The sequence below is a fragment of the Musa acuminata genome, chromosome BXJ3-6, assembly GCF_036884655.1.
Source record: "Musa acuminata AAA Group cultivar baxijiao chromosome BXJ3-6, Cavendish_Baxijiao_AAA, whole genome shotgun sequence".
Taxonomy (NCBI): domain Eukaryota; kingdom Viridiplantae; phylum Streptophyta; class Magnoliopsida; order Zingiberales; family Musaceae; genus Musa; species Musa acuminata.
In genome coordinates this window covers 33,102,422-33,122,749 of record NC_088354.1, presented here as the reverse complement: position 1 = coordinate 33,122,749, position 20,328 = coordinate 33,102,422, and the positions used below count along the sequence as shown (strand labels likewise).

The 20,328-nt window shown below is 39.2% G+C and overlaps 2 protein-coding genes across 4 annotated transcripts; one reads left to right on the top strand and one right to left on the bottom strand.

The window, feature by feature from the left end:
• The first annotated feature begins 71 nt into the window (after nucleotides 1–71).
• On the top strand, nucleotides 72–8,632 carry LOC108953161 (uncharacterized). 2 transcript variants are annotated; one of them, XM_065153858.1, is made up of 6 exons: nucleotides 72–1,605; nucleotides 6,929–7,023; nucleotides 7,290–7,490; nucleotides 7,561–8,125; nucleotides 8,302–8,397; nucleotides 8,497–8,632. In XM_065153858.1, exon 1 carries the CDS (start codon nucleotides 172–174, stop codon nucleotides 1,504–1,506), a length of 1,335 nt encoding a protein of 444 aa, XP_065009930.1. In that variant the 5' UTR covers nucleotides 72–171; the 3' UTR covers nucleotides 1,507–1,605; nucleotides 6,929–7,023; nucleotides 7,290–7,490; nucleotides 7,561–8,125; nucleotides 8,302–8,397; nucleotides 8,497–8,632. The 2 variants fall into 2 exon arrangements, with proteins under 2 accessions (XP_065009930.1, XP_065009929.1); XM_065153857.1 differs by lacking the exons at nucleotides 7,290–7,490; nucleotides 7,561–8,125; nucleotides 8,302–8,397; nucleotides 8,497–8,632 and having other exon boundaries at nucleotides 6,929–7,242.
• A 3,105-nt stretch (nucleotides 8,633–11,737) lies between these two features.
• LOC135639507 (succinate dehydrogenase subunit 5, mitochondrial-like) lies at nucleotides 11,738–17,299 on the bottom strand. 2 transcript variants are annotated; one of them, XM_065153278.1, is made up of 6 exons: nucleotides 16,966–17,299; nucleotides 16,230–16,273; nucleotides 16,038–16,124; nucleotides 13,615–13,919; nucleotides 13,310–13,495; nucleotides 11,738–12,265 (listed from the first exon to the last, which is right to left on the bottom strand). In XM_065153278.1, the coding sequence occupies exons 1-5, from the start codon at nucleotides 17,079–17,081 to the stop codon at nucleotides 13,388–13,390; spliced, it is 660 nt and encodes a 219-aa protein (XP_065009350.1). In that variant the 5' UTR covers nucleotides 17,082–17,299; the 3' UTR covers nucleotides 11,738–12,265; nucleotides 13,310–13,387. The 2 variants fall into 2 exon arrangements, with proteins under 2 accessions (XP_065009350.1, XP_065009349.1); XM_065153277.1 differs by having other exon boundaries at nucleotides 11,739–12,265; nucleotides 13,615–13,928.
• Nucleotides 17,300–20,328: the final 3,029 nt, after the last annotated feature.

The following is a 20,328-nucleotide window of genomic DNA, read 5'->3' as shown; positions in this document are numbered from 1 at the left end:
ATAATAATAATAATAATAATAATAATAATAATAATAATAACACTCATTCGCTAAAACCCCGTCACATCTGGTCTTCCTGCGCCGCTCACGCGTTGGCGTGCGGAGTCGAGGAAGGAGAAGAATAAGAAGCAGCGAAGCAGGAGATTCCTGGTTCGTTCTAACCACCTGGTCATGGTGGAAGAAAAGCAGCATGCGGGAGGAGGAAGAAGAGGAGAGAAGCGAACCGACCGCCTGGGCCACCCCTCTCCCAATCCTCCTCGTCTCTCCCCCTGTAAGCGCAACGCTGCCACTTCCTCCTGCTCCTCCTACTCCTGTTTTCACCACCTGCTTAAGAAGACCCGGTACGCCCCCGACCTCTTCCTCTGCCATAGCTGTGGTCTCCGCTTCCCGTCCAACAACAACAACAACAACACCCTCGACCACCTCCGATCCCAGTGGCGCGTCGCCCTCCTCTGCCGCACCTGCCTCGCCCGCGTCAAATCAGCTGAAATCTGCTCCTATTGCTTCTCCCCCTTCTCCTCCATCGCTGACGCCGAACGTTCCCTCACTTGCCTCAGTTGCTCCTGCCGCGTCCATCTCGGATGCGTCGACCGCGAGCACCGCTGCCTCGATCCTTGTGGCCTGGAGCCGGGCTCCTTCACCTGCGTCGATTGCTGTGTGATCCCTAAATTTTGGGGCAGGAAACCTGGAATTGGTTCTAGGGTTTTGCTCGAGGTGGTGGTGAGGGAAGCCAGTTCTGTGGCAGAGAAGAAGATCGAGGCAGCTGCCAGGGCCAGGGAAAATGCTCTGAAGAAGGCTGATGCCGCAAAACTTGCCGCAGAACGGGCTAGTAATGCGTTAGGTGCTGTTCTTGCAGCCAAGGGGGACATTTCAGAGCAGAATGCTGATCTGGCTGTAGTTACCGATCAAGAACTGGCTCTCCAGCTACATCTGGCTATGAATGGGTCTAGGAGGATCTCAAGGAGTTCTTCTTGCTCTTTAAGTTCAGGTGCTGTTGGTTCAATTGACGTAAAGAAAGTGTGTGGCCGAGGTGGTGATCAGATGAGCAGGAATGTTGATTCTGGTGATCGCAGAATTTGCAAAGCAGCTGAGATTTGTGCTGAAGATAATTCCTTTCTTGATGTGGCAGCGAGAACTGTGTTTGGTCAGGGTTCAGATGTTGATTCAGAATCCAACAGGAACCAGCCGAAGAAGCTAATTGATGATAATGGCAGAGATGGTCATGCTGTTATGCCACCAAAGGAGGATCAGGGCAACTCTTCTGATAGAATTGTTAGTTCTGATGCAAATTTTTGTAGCACTGACTCTGTATCGTTGGATTATGAGAAGAAAAAAGTATCTGATGTTGTATTGTTTACATCTACATGTCGAAGATATGTCATAGAAGGATCTGAAGTACAAGAAAATAATAGTATTACATCACCAGATAGATATCTTGTGAAATATATTGCAAGGAGGTCAAGACCAAAAGGATTGGTAAATGAGGATTACCACCTACTTCCTTGATGGCAAATTAGTTCTTTTAAGATGGCTGGTACCTAAATTGATTCTCCTTAGTAGGCTTCCACGACTGTCATGCATTCTTCTACGTACAGGTTGCCAGAGGTAAGCCATACAAGTTAAAGGATCAACTCTGTCGTTTGTTTTTTGATCTCACTGCTTATTTCCTTCAGTCACTTGCTCTTGTTACTGTAGTGAATTATTAACATTGGTTTATGGTCTTAGCCTTTTTTGGTAAATTTAGGTATTTTTCACCTATCAATGAAAGATAATTGAGAAAATTATGTATAAAAGTCACAACCAACATACATAAAACAACCAGAACTCTCAATTTTTTATATCAACCAATTACATTGCCATATATTGAAAAAAAAAAAACATGGCCTCAGATAAGTCATAAGCTTCACTTGGGAATACTTTTAACAGTACAAATACTTGAATTTCCTGCCAACCTGGAAGAGTTTTCATAGAATGGATGTTGTCTATTAGAAAATTAAATCTCAAGGTGCAAGCCATCATGCTTATTGTTTGAATCTTTGATATACTTGTTATCAGTTATGCTATTCTTTGATATCTATAGTGATTTCCCTGATAAATTAGGATGCATGATAGGTGAGACTAGTTATAACAACTTCCTGGCTTATTTCGGTGAAACTGGACTCAGTCTAAAAAGGTATTGGTGGACTCGATGGAGGAAGGATAAGTGGATCTTTGACTTAATAATTAATCTGTGTTCTTATAACATATTATGATGTTCCTGGCAGTCTTAGTTTTTCTTGGCCAAACATCAGGTTCGCTGGTCCATCTTAGAACTATCTGGCGCTTAATAGGCCCCTATTCATCCTGCCATGGTGGTCATATGATGTTGGCTGAGCCATCTTAAGGTTGTAGTAACCTTGGTAGAATCTATTTTTAGCATTGTGAAACTTCGATCAGCAGATGATGATTCTTATCTCTTACGAGAACAGGTTAGAGATGATTGTAGTAGGCTTATGTGGCAATTTCCTATCCTAGTCCCAACAAGGGAGCAAATAGTTGCCAAATCAGGGCAAGGTTAGCCATTCCTGGCTCCATCTGTTCATCAGGAGATGGGCTAACCAACTCCATTTGGTTGAGCATTGACCATTCCAATAAGGGGTCGGTCAAGATGATACTATAGGAGGGTGATCTGGCACGATCACTTTCTGTCACTATAAGTATAATAATATCTATTTATCTTACTGCAGAACCCAGATAAATGGTCAGGCAGTCTTTTCTTTGTTCCAGCATTACAGTAGTACAATTATGTCTTTGTTTTGAACTTTCTTTCCCACGAAGAAGAGACCCTAGTTATGAGGGATTGTTCCAGACGTAATGATGGTGACAAACATTGCAGATGTATTCCCAAGAGTAATTGCATTGACTTTTAACATGTCTTAAACATTAAAAAAAAAAAAAAAAAACAAGATGCTAAAGGTTTCCCAAAGTTTTCTGTTAAGGTTTGAGGATTTCTTGTTCAATTGTTGTCAAGATTCAAGAGACTTGGTTAAAAAGCTTTTCAAACAAGAGAATAGTAGAATCAAGATAATCATGTCAGTCCATACCGGGTCATGTCAGCTATACTGATGCATGGCTAGGCCAATTTTTGGCCTGTTCTCATCAGCATGAAAGAGTATGACATTATGCACACGAGACTCTTATTCAGATTTCACTACCTCAACTTGAAAATCACAGTAGGCATAGATGAAAAGAACAATATATTGAATATCTATTAATAAATAGAAACTAACAATATTTACAGACACTAAGAAGTAAGAGAGGCATGGGAGGATAATATATAGAATAACTTGATGTGTGGTTGTTTAAGAGAATTTACATTTTCTGAGAAGGGCATACCCAAGTTCTATTCAAAGTGACTTCAATTTTTTTTTTTTTTTCCAGTTGGTTCGAACATAAGTTGCAAAGTGTATCCAATCATTGCTTTCTTATGAACTTTGAAGATTATAGATACTTTTATTTGCACTAGGGCTGTCTGGAAGGCAAGAATTTTTTTCATCATCACCTAAACATCCCAAACATCTTTAATATGGAATAACAAGATCTCTATTTCTCATCTATTACAAGTTTAAAAAATAAAGAAATGAATAAATAAAAAAGTGGCATTTTGTGATCTATGTTATCCAATGATTGAGTTAATATTTGACTCATCATTCTGTAAATTGCTTAAAAATAGGTGTGGATATGGATTCGAGCATGAGTTGATTTGGCTTCAGTGCATTGCGGCTAGTACTACTCAAAGTTGGTTTCAGTGATTAACTTTTGGAACTTTCTCTGTCACCATCTTAAAAACTCTTGATAATCATGATAACTCAAATATCCAATTTCATCATAGTTTGGTTGCATTTTGCTTTTGTGCCCTTAGTCCAGGAACTTTGTTCACTTCCAACTGAGTAATTTGTGTGGTCAAACACTTTATTTTAAAATATTGCCTTTTGCTCCACATTATGTTAATTTTCCTTTTGTGTCTCGAGTGTTGGTCTTTATTTTCCTAGTTCGTGCATGCTTCAGTTTTCCTCTTTCATTCTTTTATGTACTGAGAAGACATGAATTTCAAAGTTTAAACTTACTGGTATTTATAAATTGCAAATGGTCTATTTGTTGCAGTTACTGTGAGTCCAAGTTAGTTCAGAATTTGAATTGTAAAAGGGGCAAACTATTCAAAATTTTATGGTACTTCGTTGGGATGTCAACAAGGGGTTGTGGTAGGATAGATAAAAGATAAGATGAAATAGGCTGCTTAATGTTTAGTTGAGGGAGAACTCTTAGACTGATTAAATTGTTAGTTCAATGACATATATGGTGTCTAGCTGAAGATATAGTTCGTTGTTGAATATGTGTTTTCCTTTTTCTTCTTTTTCCTGCATTTTCTTCCTCCTTTGTCATTCTTCTACATAGAAAAAAAAGCAGCCAAAGCACAAAGCTCTTGAGCCTTACCTCTGCACACTCTCTTTGTGAAATCTTGGGGAAGCCTAGAGAGTATTAGCTTTAATCTTGACAGGCAACGTAGTAGTTTATGTTTTTCACAATATCTTGATGGCTAAGATGAGATAGTAGGTTTTTTTTTTCGTAGCTGCCCAGATATGTGGATTATATTTTAAGATATCCATCTTTTCTCTTAGATCATTTTTAGTATTTTTTACCAATTTGTTGCATTATGAACAAAGAAGGTGAACCTTAAAACGGAAGCTCTTTTCTTGGAATTTTGATGACATGCAAGATCTTTTTTTGTTAGTTTTTGAAAGTTCCTTCCTTGCAAGACAATAACTGCAAAAAAAATACTTCTGTTGTTAGGTCTAGCAAAGCAAAGATCAATTCTTTTGAAGAAATTATTGAGCATGTTTATGTATTAGATGAGTTAGAAATGAAAGCTGATCCATGAATTTCCCATTTGGGTGAATACTCAATAGTACCAAAAGGTTATTGACAGTTAATACTGGTGTATATTTTGATACCCTTTGGAAATGGTATCATTGGTGTCTCGTTTTCCATCCTGCTAAATTAGACTAGGCGAAATAAGAACCAGATAAGATTAGGATTATGACCATTGGTGTTAGAATCTTTTTTTCATAGGTTGTTCCAGTTACTCAGTTACTTGGACCATCTGCCCTGTTCCTTCTCATGTACTCTGCTTCCCTCTCCTCTTTCTAATTGTTGAAGAGGCATTGATTCTGGGGAGTGCTGAGAGGTGCATAATTTTTTAGTTTATTTATCCATTTTCTCTTTTTTTCTTCTCTGCTTCCTCGTACTAGTGATCCTATATAGACATGGTCATGTGCTAATAACCTGTCTGATCGTCGACTAGCATGGGAATTTTCTGTGGAAAGTCATTACTGCATGAATAACTGAAATAAAATTTTCTGCTCTAGTAGCTTTCTCATCTCTTTTGGATTAGAGACTCAAGTGTAATTGTTGTCGTATTCCTTGCTATTCTCAAGAAATTGGATGAAAGTTGTAAATGGTCTTTTAGTTTCCACATCCTTCCCCTTTGGTTTGAGATGAAAGATGGATAAGATATCTCAATGGCTACCCCAACCAGCAATGTGAATCAGCCAGTCAGCATCACAGTCGAGCTATGTTGATGCCAGATTGGTCTACACATTTCCAGCTGCCACTATTTTCCTGTTTGGTTTTGTTTTCCCCTTTCTTCCAATCCATCAGATGAACTAGGATGCCAACAACACCAACTAGTGTGTCAAAGGAGGAAAAGTAGTGCCTTCTTTTCGTTGCTAAGTTAATCATTGGTTTTAATTTCCTTATATTTTTATCACTTTCTGGATAAGATGCCAAACTTTGATCTGATCTAACTGATTCATTCTGTTTATAAAATTAAAACTCAAACTGATTCTTACTTGCCAATATTGCCTAAAAACCTAGAAGCAGAGGATGGTCAAGTGTCTTGAGAAAATTTTGGAAGGTATATCTACATAATGGTTTTGCCGAGTATGCTGGCAGAGAAGCAGAAAGGACGCACAATGCAGGGCCAGGTTATCTTAGGAAATATTTCTGTGTCACATTGGGTAGGGGAAGTGGCCAGAGAAAGGTATGGAGTACTCGCATCTGTACGGCACATTAAGCCCCAAACCCCAATTGTCATAATGAAATGCTGCACTAGTGTTGCAGAGGGGAAGAAGATGTCTGAATTCAAAAAAACAAGCCTAGGAACTGTCTAGAAGTTCTTCTGATAGAAAAAAATTGACTTTAAGGGGATTTTGGTTATTGGTGTAAACACAAAATAAGGTAATGTGAATTATGTGATCTTGTTGTTACATAAAGACTGAAACAGTACATTGCAATGAATAGATACTAGAAAAAAGACTTAGTGGTTGTTAAACATTATATAATCTAGACATGTTTGACTTGAGTAAATGAGGAGATTGGTCCTCCTAATGTTTTTGGTAGTCTAGATCTTTGACTGACCAATGGTTTGTCACATCTCTGGAGTTAGTGCTCTACAAGTACCGGAAAAGGCTTCCTCCGAGAATCCCCCGACTAGTCTTGAAGATTCCATCCCTCGTGATAATACTGACTTGACTTGAAGTTGGCTGTGTTAACTGTGGTTGTCCTTCATTGTCACATGTGATTCGTTATGCAGGTATAACAAATAAGAATCTGTTTTTGGCAGCATTTTCTATTTCATTTTGTGGGAATTGGACCACTAGACTAACTTTTTTTACTTTGTCTTTGTGGGAAATTATCTTTGATATACTAGTGAATTTTTGTCAACAAACCTTCATGACGCCTGTTCTCAATGTTGGTCTACCAACTCATTTACTCTATCGTAACTTCTTGATATTTTATGTGGACTCTTTAATTAACAGCTTAATCATTAGCAGCTCGATTGCCTGCCAGACAGATTGCTCATTGTTTTCTCTTTTTCATTCTCCTGCAGAATCTAATGGTGTCGCTGAAGTTCCTTATGAGAACACAGAAAGACCTTGATCATTGAGGATGAGGTTTTCTATGCGGATTTGTAAGATATTCCAGGTCAAAATCAAGAAAAAAAAAACTACCATATTTTCATCTTCAATGTGGATTCTGATATATGAACAGTACACCTAGTCCATTAGGTGGTCTTGTTCGTCCCACCAAATTATTGTTTGTATCCTCAGAGTTTACCCTAGTTCTGTATGTGCATCACTAGATGTTTTTAATTCGAATAAAATTCTAATAGTCTGCACTGCAGGAGATTCATCCATGTTTAAATGATGATATGGTCACTGACAAATTGGATGTTTTATTTTCTATGCCAGCCTGATTTCAGGATTATTACCGTTCAATGAGTATGAACTGCTTGCGAGGTTTTGGCATTTGGACTCGCAACTTGTAATCTTTCTACTGCAGTTGGACTTGCACGCAAAAAGAAGCTGCGAGTCGTAGTACACGTTATTTGCCACCTTCAACCTTCATCCGAGTGCCACTTTACAATGACGATCACCACCGCCTGAGCCACGGTCATCTCCTTTTGCCATTCCTCTTTCATCATAACCTTCCGTGACATAACATCTCTGGTTGGATTTGCAGGTCAGTTTCAAACGCAGGCAAGCAAACATCAAAAGCTGCATTTCACGGCAACAAGCCAACCAAACATCAAAAGCTATAATGCAACTCAGAAATGCAAGCACTTGCCTTCTGGCAATCTAAAGTCCTCTATGAGACGACTTGAATTGCAAATCAAGGGACCATTTGTAGCAGAACTTTTCTACTTTTGAGAGCCGTAATGTGCAAATCTAAAGTCCTCTATGAGACGACTTGAATTGCAAATCAAGGGACCATTTTGTAGCAGAAGTTTTCTCACTACTTTTGAGAGCCGTAATGTGCTCCTATAGCATAAGCATAAGCAGAGCTTGTGCTGATGGATCTTTTCTCAAGCTTGCTTTCCTACTGACTGTTATGGCGTCAAATTATGAACAGTTTGTGGTGTATCAAAGTCGAATGGGTCAAGCTGGTCTTCTAGCTTTTTGGCAGGAGCGCTGCAGATGCTGGACGAGTCATCGTACTGTCAGATTCAACTCATCTCGGCACCATTCTTTTGGGCTTGTCAGAAATTTTCGAGAAACAATTCCGACGACCCTCCTCGCTCCTTGGGGTAAAAAAACTCATTCTTAACTCCTTTGTCTCGATCATATTTCACGCTTTTGATTATAGCTTTCTTTCTGCAATCAGATTAACTTGTAGGACAAGGTTAATTGTCGTTTTACCTGTTGACATTATTTTACGTCAACATATTCACCATTAAACTTATGATGATTGAGAATTTCATAGAATGCATCGCCACATTCAACAGAGGTCTCAGAGTTGATAGAGAACCATCAATGGATCTTAGCGGTCAGCCGCTACTGCTGACCTTAAATCTTTCAGGTGCAGGTCCAACTCTTTTGGTTTTGTTTATTTGACTGTCATGCTCGTCGGTCGTTTTAATCGTCCTTACAGCCAATGTATCCGATCTTATTCTTGCAGTGCTTCATGGCAGCTTTCATTGGGTTAAAGCATGGAATAAAAGCATGGAGTAGCTTCAAAATAATTTGAACACCAACTCTAGATTCATTCAGATCGAGAAACCCAAACATGGAGAGAGCGGTTTACAGACTACACTGCAAGAAACGCTCCTCCGGAGGCACACAACCTTCACATTCCCTAATCGCAACTTTGGCACGGCATGGCGCTCCTTATTTGCAACCCTGATCGCTACAAACGACACTGCATCATTCTGTAAAGAGATAACATTTACGAAGATTGAAATGCAAGCATTCAAGCACAAGACTAGTTGTATGGCGGTGGTGATGGCGGCGGCGAAGAGTGATCGTGACGCGGCGGGGGAGAATGCTCGGGGATGGTCTTGTATGGTGGCGGTGGCGGCGGCGGCTGTTGATGATGGGGCATGTGAGTTGGTGATGGCGGATAAACGTAAACTGGTGGTGGAGGAGAGTTGTGGTGGTAAACGGGCGGAGGAAGGGGCTTGTGGACAGGCGGTGGCGTCGGCGTAGGATGTGATGGCGGGTACGTAGGATGGTGGGGCGGCATCAACGGAGGGCAAGGGTGGTGGACCGATGGTGCCGGCGGTGGTCGTGGAGACTTGTACGACGGCGGCGGAGTCTGGGGCTTGTGAGTTGGAGGGACGGGATAACCATGTGACGGAGGCGGCGGGTGCCGGCCATACGGAGGCATATGGGCATGGCTCGGCGGCGGTGGATGAGAACTGTGGTCGTACGGAGGGTGTCCGACGTGAGTCGGTGGTGAAGGAGTAGGTTGGTGGTGGTGATGATGATGGTGGTGGTGGTGGTGGTGATGCGGCGGGGGCGCACCAGCGGTTGGCGGTGGGTGATAGTAGACTGGAGGCTGCGCTCCATGGCTGGGCGGTGTTGGTGGTGCTCTGTGGTGGTACTTTGGAGGGTGGTGCTCCGGCGGAACTGGAAGGTGGTGGTGGTGGTAGGGTGGCGGAGAAGCGGAAGGAGGCTTAGCCACGGGGGTCGGTGGCGGGTTGCCATAGTAAGGCGAAGTGGCGGTGCATCGAGGCGAGAGCATCGCCATGAGAGCCATGCAGAGGGTGACGACGACCCTTAGAACCATCCTCGTCACTCAACGCCAACCAATCAACAGCAGCGAAGTGGGAGAGGGATGCGGCGTGAGACGATGCATCCACGCCTCTCGCCCTCCTTTATATAAAGGAGAGCTTCGGAGGGATAAAACAAGGCTTAAGTCACACACTCCCCTCGCCCGGCTTTATCCAGAGCAGAGCTACGTAGCGTAAACCAAGCTCAGGTTGGGTCTGGTGAGGGTAACCGAGTCATCATTCCTCTTTCTTTCTTTATCGTGGCCAACAGGTCAAAAGATGGGTGGTCTCAGATCACGAGGATACGTGCACTCGATTGACCGGTACCCGAGAGTGGGACCATCGGACACTGGGCCCCACCGTGCTTACGATGGACCGTGTCGAGTACATGAACTCGAATCCGACCCGTGTAGGAACACAACCCGCAAAGAGAAACCCTGTCGAATCCCTCCCCCCGAGAGTGTCCGATGAGGGGCCAAGCTGCGGGGCCAGCGGACGGCCCCACGGGTGTTACTTTAATCATTCACCGCGGGTTACGGAGACAAATTATGAGGTGTCACAGCAGGATAATTATGGACTCTCAGGAACAATGAATTACCCATTTCCCAATGCCGCGCATCATGGCGACGGTGTTCGCTGTTCTGTGCGGCGTGCTAATAATGTTACGAGCCATGTAATCCGGAGGTTTATAATAGACGTAGGCGGCCCGGCTGTACCCGCCCACGACTCTGCCGAGCCAAACCCAACCGAGCCATCTTTTCAGCGATGAGGGTTTCGAGGTTTCTGCTTTTGGGGTTCCAGAGAAGACTAGAAAAGCCAGGAACTCATGTGCTTTGGGGCTTTGTTAAGTCACACTCCCGTCTCTTTCCCTGCACATGACTTGTTAAATCAACGTTCAATCTCATCTCTTGATTGGATGACTGCTTTCTCTTTCTTATTGGTTCATGTCCGAAACCTCATCCCTTCGTCTTCCATCGCTTTAATACATCTTTTTTTTTTCTGGAATCAATAATGCATGTTACGTCTTTTGCCATTGCCACAAAAGTTGATCCTCCTGGAATTTAGTTTTGCATCTCTATACATACCCCTTTCGCCATAGTCAATCTTCTTTAACCATTATAAGATGACTCTTGGTTGATGAAACTCTTTAACTTCAATTAATATCTCCAAAAACTCATTAGAATTATATAAATAATAAGGAATAATTATATACTTTATTCTATTAAAATATGACTGATAAGGACTAGAAGTGGTTAACTTGGATATATATATATTTTGGAGGGACACTAGGTGCAAGAAATTTACATGGTCTATCACATAATGTTTTGTTTCAATGACATGCATAGGCCCAATTATTGCGTCAAAGAATGATATGTATATTATAAGCTAAGTCTATTTTTAAAGAATGCGGTTTAGGTGGAGAATACCTCGGGACACGTTAAGAATGATTTATACCATCTCGTCGGACCGGCTATTCCCAAGATAACTTTTAACATTTATTTGATTCCACACTCGAGTGAGCTGGATTCATATGCAAACGAGTTGAGACTCGACAATAACGTAGTTCAAAATTAATTTTAAGACCAATTTGATCATTGCTAGAGTTGGGACAGTCTATTGCATTACTTCTTACTTAAATAGCTCGAGTCATATACAAACAAGTAAATGATCGATAATAATATGCCATCTAAGCAACCAAAAGCCTAAGGATTAATCGATCACAAGCAAGCTACGGATACCTTCTTTTTCTTGTTCTTTAGATTTGTTTTGTTGGGGTTGACGTACATGATCAGACCATTCATAAGCAATTGATCTCTCGAAAACATAGACTTGAAATGGCCAGATGATTAGTCTACTTAGATTCGAACAGTTGAACATGAAACTCTGGGTTTTCAGGGATTCTTAGTGGTTAAGAGCACTCCAAATCACGAATTGACAGGTCTAAAATGACATGCAGGTTTTGGCATTCGATGATCACCAGCCAAGACTATATACGTCATGGTGGATTGGCTGATGAATTCAATGAGCTACCATCATTCTATAATATATGCAGCTTTTAACTCCTAAAACGCAAGAATCAAATAGTCAAATGAATCAAGCGGTGGAAGTTGATGAGTAAAGATTTTGATAAATTATTGTAAGATCTTAGATTCAAAATCTCTATCTTTATCAATTAGTCAAATGCATCCAATACAAGTAAATTTCTTGGAAAAGTATTATATCATACATTTTTTCATATGCTAAATTTTTGAACTGATACTAGTAGAAAGTCTTGAGATCCCAGCGATGGCCAACGGACGATAACTGATTTGATAGATGAATATATCTTACATTCTTACTTATGCCACACATCCACAAGCAAAGGCTTTGAACCCAACATGGTGGACTCGTACGGTAGAAAAATGTCAGGCGAATGACCGACATATTGTATCTCGTACTGAAGTCATACTTATTTATTACGAAAGAAAGGCCCGAACGATAAAGGTAGGCGAAGGATCTCCTTTGTTTCTTGCAGGCAGTTATACTTCAATAGAAAGGAGACAGCCACATATCCAACAATGGCCGCGACAACACGCAACAGAACGGAAAGCCATCCAAAAGCGCTCTCAGAATCACTTATCATGACCTGAGCTCCACATAGGACCCGGAAAGCCCAGAGGTGCCAAGAAGCGTAACCTGCAAGTAACAGTAGTTGATCATAAGTTTGCTACATTTTCGTGAAATACACATATATACACACACATGCAAGCAAGCAAGCATTACAACTTTTATGCAGTAGGCAACAAGTCAACTAAAACATGGCTAACCAAGAGTTGACTCATGGGTTATCATTCTGTCGATTGCCTATTCTCAATATCAAACTCTTGGTTCACCTTAAAATATCTAACAATGATCACATAGTATCCAAACACCATGGAGAAAGGTTTCCGATGGCCAGTCAAAGGGTATTAATCTCCTACAGATTGTGTTGAAAGATTAGGGAGGGCCATGATAGACAGACACCGATTATTTATTTCCAACTAATTAGGCTTCTGCTGCTATTCTAATATCACAACCGGATATGTTAATGGCAAGCAGAAAAAACCTATAAGCAGCATGCCTGCTTTGCACAAACAACCAGCTATATTTAGACCAACTAAACAATTGTGTCACAGGAGTGCTAGTTGGGCAACCGGCCAAGAAGGCACGTGGCTTAGCTTGATAAACACCACCATAGGCGTGCCGATGGAAAGACGAAGAAAAAACTAATTGGTGAAAATTGGCTCGGATCATCTTGGTTTGCTTCGGGCTTCAAATATAGTAAAAACTGAAGTATTTCTTACCTTCCAGGCCGTGTCAAGCAATAACATCATAAACTTTTACAGAAAGCGTCAATCACAGCACCATGTTGGCACGAAAAATGACATAGCTGATACAGCCAACATGGTAATCCATACTTTTAGGGAAAAGAACACCGCTCCAAGGCCCTAAGAGTTATCAGATATGACGCTAACTACAGTGTAATGTATATGGGAAGCTTAATTACAGGCATAACATATAATATTACAGAAAAACAGAGTTGTATTCAGGTTTCTGAGTTTTGAGATCATTAACATCAAACAATTCAGTAATTCAAAGCTTAAAAGAAACATAATATATTTTAAAAATTAATAACTAACTAATATAAGTCCTGCTGTGAAAATTCATGCAGCAAAACACATTATTGTAAAGTTTGCTTACCTTTCCCCACTCAGAACCAATGCCACTGCATCTCATTTTCAAGTGTATCATTTTCGTTCCCAATTCAAGTTCAACCTTTTACCTCAAAAAGGTCTCATCAGGACCAAATGAATCCAAATAAGTAATATATCGTTTATATGCAGCTCTTATGGCATCTTCCAGATGCTCTGGCAGGTGTCCAACATTCTGTGGACAATCATTATCATGTTTGTCAATAATAGAACAAAATGGACAATTGCTTGAAAATTGAGATAAATAGCACCTAGGTTCCTCAGTTCAAAGTCTACATAAACAAAATGACTGACCTCACCACTTAAGCCGCATAAATCATCAAGTGCCATTCTAAGGGATACCAGTACCCCACTAAATTCCACAGATGCCTCAGCTGCACGAAATACATTTGCCAAAGCCTCCTGGCCAGCTTTATCTTCAGTGGTTTTTGACAGAGCCTTCTTTGTCTCATTTATAACAGAGTCTGGAATTTCATCCCAGTTAATCGCCAACAAATCCTTCATTGCAGCTTCTATATCAGGGTCAGCAATGACAGGCAACTGGCTTATATTTGAACTGAAGGCATGCCTTAAATTTAGTGTATACGAATACTTGTGGCCTGAAATTCCTTGAACATAAAGAATAAGAATGTCAAGTTAAAACTGAATTTAAATAGTTACAAGAATAACAATCCTACATGGAAAATTGAGCAATGCGAAATACATGGAAAAAAAAGATAAAATACAAAGAAAAAGTAGATAATTGTTTGCTTTATGACCAGCACAAAACAAGATTGTGCCATAGTAGTGCTATAGTTCAACTTGTCAGTGGGGCTAACAGGGTTATAATAGTTACGTAATCAAGGAAAAAATTCCTCCATGTTATAATCTAGTTAAATACTTTAACATCTCATAGTTCATTCCACACCATAAATTGTTTTGTAATGATTATTCTTGGAGATAGAAACAAGGTAGCCAGGTGCCAGAGTATTGCTGCCATCTGCCATAGCATGCAACTGATGCAAGTCTGAAAAATCTTTCCAAGGGTTTGGCAAAAATACTTTTGTTTAAGGAGTTTAAATCAAGGTCTGCCGTACCGAAGCATACCGCTCATACCAGGACCGTCCGGTACCGCTACAGTGCTACACGGACCGTCCGTTCGGTACCGCTACAGTGCACAGACCGTCCGGTACCGCTACAGTGCTACAGTACTATACTGTAGAATTGCTACAATATGAAAAAAATAAAAAAAATATTCGATACACCAGAGCACATGGTTTGCAGTACCGGTCCGTACCACCCGATACGGGCGGTACGTACCGGTTCGCCAGACTTTCGGTACGCGGACCATATGTTACCGTTCCGACACTGTAGCAGTACTGTAGCAGTGTAGCACTGCTACAGTGCTCGGCACGTCTGAATATACCGCTCGGTACACCTGGGTGTACCGAGCGGTATACCGTACCGTACCGGTACCGAGCCCAGGTCGAAACTCCGGTATGGTACGGTATTGCGAACCTTGCCAGAGCATACCGCTCGGTATGCCCTGATGTACCGCCCGGTACACCGGTACCATACCGTACCAAGCCTGGGTCGAAATGCCGGTACGATATGGTACAGCGAACCTTGGTTTAAATGCTAAGGTCATACATGCCAGGTGACGAGGAAATACCTTCATTCAATGATTAAAATCTCAACCTCATGTCAGTACCAGCTAGACAGTTCTTATCTTGATTAACCATTCCATAAGATTTCCCAAGGATCAGGCCCATGGAACACTTAACCTGGTGGTCGTTTGCTATTGATGTATGTAACATTGGCTTGAAAGTAGTGTCAAAGTTTTAAAACTGATAAACAATCGTAAAGGCAAGAATCTCTAGCTTCAAGTACATAACATATTATTTTAATCCTATACTAGAAATCAATTTTTAGTCATTGATCTTTAATTTTTGAGTAAACAACCAAAAACAATGATAAGATTCCAAACAAAATCATTTACAACTACTAAAAGGTGTCAGAAATTTAGCGAACAATTACAATATACAAAAATGAATAATTCAGCTAGCAAGCCCCACTATAATAGTATAATGGTTTATGAACCCTGATAATAAAGAACAAAGATATATCAATGAACAATAAAGGGTCAATATAACCAGAAACACTACAATAAATTCTAACCCACAGAACCATTTACATAAATGCCAGTGGCATAATGCTGACACCAAAAGGTCACGGACCAAGTTATATCATATGTGCAGCCACACCAAAATGATCACTTCACAAAAAAAATAGTGAGCTTTAATATATAATAACAGCACACAACAACATAATCAGTAATGAAAAGGGAATCTCAAACTTCAAATCAAACTCAAAATGAAGAAATATTAAAATATAATTCAATTAGTACAGGTCAAATGATCAAAACAAACGAGCTGCTCAAAAGCAATACCCATACAAATTTCGCTACCAAATTAGCTTCACAAATTCCAAAATGAGCAACCGTCAAACTAACATGCTCAAACTATATACCAAAGGTCCAAAACGATAAAATATAAGCGCCAATAAAGGGCAACAAAGACTAACAAGAAGATATTGAAAAATTAAGGGAGGTTAAGCACTTAGAAAAAAAGCATTCGAGATAGCTAACCCTTCAAGAAGCATCTATGCACTAAAATAATGGAAATCTGGAAGAATACTAAGTGTATCCCCAATAAGTGCATTAAATGGCTACCGAATACCACATGTTCCAAATCTGATTTGAGAAGCTTGGAGATTCGATGCTGTGATCTCATGAATGTTATTAACGCCCTTCATCCAACTTCTAACTGCATATCACGTGGTCGAATGTGTAAAAAAATGACCCTCCAAATGCATTAATGAAATTCACTTATTACAATAAAAAATGGAGTGGGATCGTAAAGGCCTATGACCTGCTTGAGTTGCAATAGTGCGTGTTGCCACCGGCCCCAGCTCGCTGCGACCAAAAAAATTGTTTTAGATATCTAACAAACGTTTTCAGGTAACAACAATAGCAGTCGGTACATAGGACAAGGTTAAAATTAAAGAATATTCTAGGTTTTTTTGAACAGTAATTAAAGCAATGTCCAGAAAATTTTTCTGAGAATGTCTCAGCAGCTGTAAACAAGTACAGAAAAGCTATCAAATATGGTCTCTTACAGAAAGGTGCAACTAAGAATTTAAGAACCAACATATGAAATAGAAATATGCATAAAAATTATTAGTGTGGATTCAGCAAATTCAAGGAGGGAATCTTTTAGATAAAGCACTATAATATCCTACGATGTGTTGTATGAAAATACAACAAAAGGCAGTAAGGTCCCAAAACGCCCGAGACAGTAGCCGCGCCTCCCAAATATTATAATTAAAATAATATACAACTAAATAGAAATACGCTAAACATGTTTATGAAGACCTATGTTATTATTAAACAGCTTCAGAACCATCTTATTAACCAAAAATGTTTTGCTGCTACAAGACATCATCAAGTAAAAGCTAAGGGAGTTTCTTGTATAAATCAAAGTGCATATTACCCATGGTGTTGTAGATACAACAAATATATTTAAATTGCTCCAAACGAGTTGCTGCTCGTCCGTTCGCAGTTTAATTAACAGGAAGGTGGGGGAAGTATAGGGCAGCGAACGAAACTGCAGCTCTGAACCGATGAAGCTGCAGTGGCGGACGAAGGCAGCAGACGACGTTGTCGACGACGGCGGACGGAGCGTGCGAAGGCGGCGAACGAAGGCAATGGAAGAGGTTGCCATCGGCGGCGGCCAGAGCTACTACAGCAGCAGACAGAGTTATAGCGGTTGAAGAGGTTTAGGGTTTAGACGAGCTGCATTGGCCGACGAGTAGCAGCGACGGCGGCTGAGCTGCAGCGGCTGGCAGAGGGAAGAAAGGCGACAGATCTAGGGTTTCTTCTTCTCACTGGGTGGGGCGAGGGAGACGGTTCGGCTGGTGTTGGGGTAATCATGTTAGTTGGTTCGATTGAACCAACTTATAAGTCCAATCGAATCAAAATTTGAATCCGCTTTCAATAAAGCGCCCGAGTAGCACCTTATTGTAGCGCTGTGCGTAAACATGCTATGAGGTCGTCTCCTCCTAAGTGTCTTTTAATAATATTTAAAATTATTATTACGATCATAGGTTACCACTGAAGAATAATAATAATAATAATAATGATGATAATGAAATTAGTCAACACAAAATTAGTAAGTGATTTAATAATATTAAGAAATACGAATGAGTGAAATAAGGTTGCTTCGTTGTTGAGCTTATGGTACCTGTTTTGTTTTGTAGAGTAAATTCTCGAAGAGAATTGGGCAAAAGGGATACATCTTATGACAAAAAAAAAAAAAGGAGAATTTGGAACTTAATTGGCCATCTGCTTATTGTAACTATTCAATCTGTAAATAGTTAGCCCGTGGATAATATACTTTTTGTTTTTGGATTCAATTATGTATCTCTTGTTTTAAGTATGAATAGTGTCTGAGTCATAAAGTACAGTCAACCTTCCAGAAAGGAACAAAATATAGCCAGTAGCTTTATGCACAGCATGTTGAGACAAACAGTAATAAATTTACTGTCATTAGCTCCAAGCAAGTTCAATTAGCTCATATATATCAACATATCAAAACAAGTGGTAATTCCTAAACATATATTGTTGGAAAAATACGACAAAGAAGATGATAAAAACACTTTGAAAATAAATAATAAATATAAGATCAAAAATACTTTAGAAAATATATTTAGGCTTGAAACGTGTATAAACATTTTCCTAAAAACGATATTTGCACCATCTTCTTAATAAGATTACTATAGGTTTGATGTAAATAGTTTTAATGGACATGACAAACCTTTAGAAGATCTGTATTGAGCAAATAATAAAGAATCTTCAAAGAACAATTAGAGAATGTCTAATTCAATCATTTCGAGAGTAATGTCTACATTATTTACTCTTAAATACTTATTTATAGATATTTTTCTCAAAAGATATAACCGTTGAAAAATAACTACCAAAATAACTATAAAAGAAACCATCTTTTCAAATAAATCTTTTTTTAAAAAAATTATTTTTATTTGAATAATTTATAACAATCCCCCACTCGTTCAAATTTAAAAATTTTCTTTAAGTGATTAAATAGTATTTATAAATAAAGTAATATATCTTTCGATTTGAATATTACCTTGGTGTAAGCATCACAAAGTGAAGTCGAAATCTCAAATAGCATAAAGCTTTGAATTTGTTATTCCTAATGACAACACTAGTGATACCATACACATAAATATAACATCTTTGTATTCCTCATAAAATATCGCTCAGCCCTAATATGGCTTTGGGCTCATCCAAGTTCATGAACTTTTATGAGAGAAAACTCCAACTCTCAATCGAAGTGGCACCACTTCTAAGTTCATATAGGTGAAGTTCTTATAGTATCTTTGTCACTCTTTGAAATACTTATCCTAATTTAACTAAACTTCATTAAGAGTATAATTAACTCAACCCTCATTTGGTGACAACCAACACTTTAACATCTTTAGATGAGACTCGTTAAATATTTCAAAGTACTAAACCACTCCACATTGTTACGGACAAACTTCTAAACAAGATGTTTGATGTAATGCTTATATATATCCGTGTCTTTTGGTATGTTCATACTTTGACTAGCATGTAGAGGGACAGCCGAAGGCTTAATAGTCTCATTTTAGTTCGGTCTGTAATGGACCATTTTACCCTTTGTTGTGCAACTGTTCAGAGCTTGTAAAGTTTGTTTGTAATTTGCATTGTCTATGAAGTGTTTTCGGAAATGTTTGCCTGTGGATCCCGAATGAGACGTTTTCTCTAACCCGTTCTCTCTTTTGTGAGTCCTAAGGGATATGGAAGGCTTCGAGAAGGCTGACCTTTGCGGACGGATATGCAAGGGTGCCGCACAACTTAGGCAAAACCAGCTAAGTCAGTGACAACATGTCAATGACTTGTTCTTACCATTTGAACTCTTCATTACTCATTTCATAATGTTGAATAAGGTGGCTATCATTGGTGGATCTTTTATTCGAGTTTTAGCCCTATCCATTTTGATGTTGATCTTACAACTTCTCTTATAAGAGCTTTGGTGAATGGATCATCTTCCACTTGTAAAACAAAAGGAATTATTTTTGCTTTTTGTACACGAGTGCTTCTCCTTAATTTATAATATTACTCTCCAACCTCTTGTGAACTTGATTGATATTCAATCTAAGGAATATTATGTTGCTCACCAACCTTTTGAGATGTCTCTACTAGTGACTCTTCGTTAGTTGGAGGATGAACATTATTACTTGAAGTTATTAAATGTTCAAAGACTCCACATATCGAGATTCTATTATGATATTAGACTTCAAATTAAGAAGTCTATAAGCTTTACTATTTAAGGCATAGCCTATAAATGCACATTTGAATCCTCTAGGTCTCAACTTTATCCTTTGAGGATCATTATTCTTACAATATGCAAGACACCCCCCCACTTTAAAATAACCAATGTTAGGTTGTCTTCATTTCCATAACTTATATGGAGAGATCTTATTTTTTTTTAAATATGACATGCAGCCAATAAAGCTTCTCCCCACAAATTATAAGATAATTTAGCATGCAACAATATAGCATTAATCATCTCTAGATAAGTTCTATTCTTCCTTTCTGTTAATCCATTTTGCTTAGGTGTTCTAGGTGCTGAACATTCATGAATTATACCATATTGTTCACAAAACAAGTTAAATTCATTAGGAAAGTATTCTCCTCCTTTATCACTTCTTAAAACTTTAATTTTCTTCCCTAATTGATTTTTAACTTCTGCTTTATATGCCTTAAAAGAATTAAAAGTATCATTTTTATGTTTCAACAAGTACACATATGTGAATCTAGACATATCATCTATAAAAGTAATAAAATATCTATTATCTCCTCTTGTTAATATGTCGTTTAATTCACATATATCATAATGTATTAAATCTAATAAATTAGTATATCTTTCA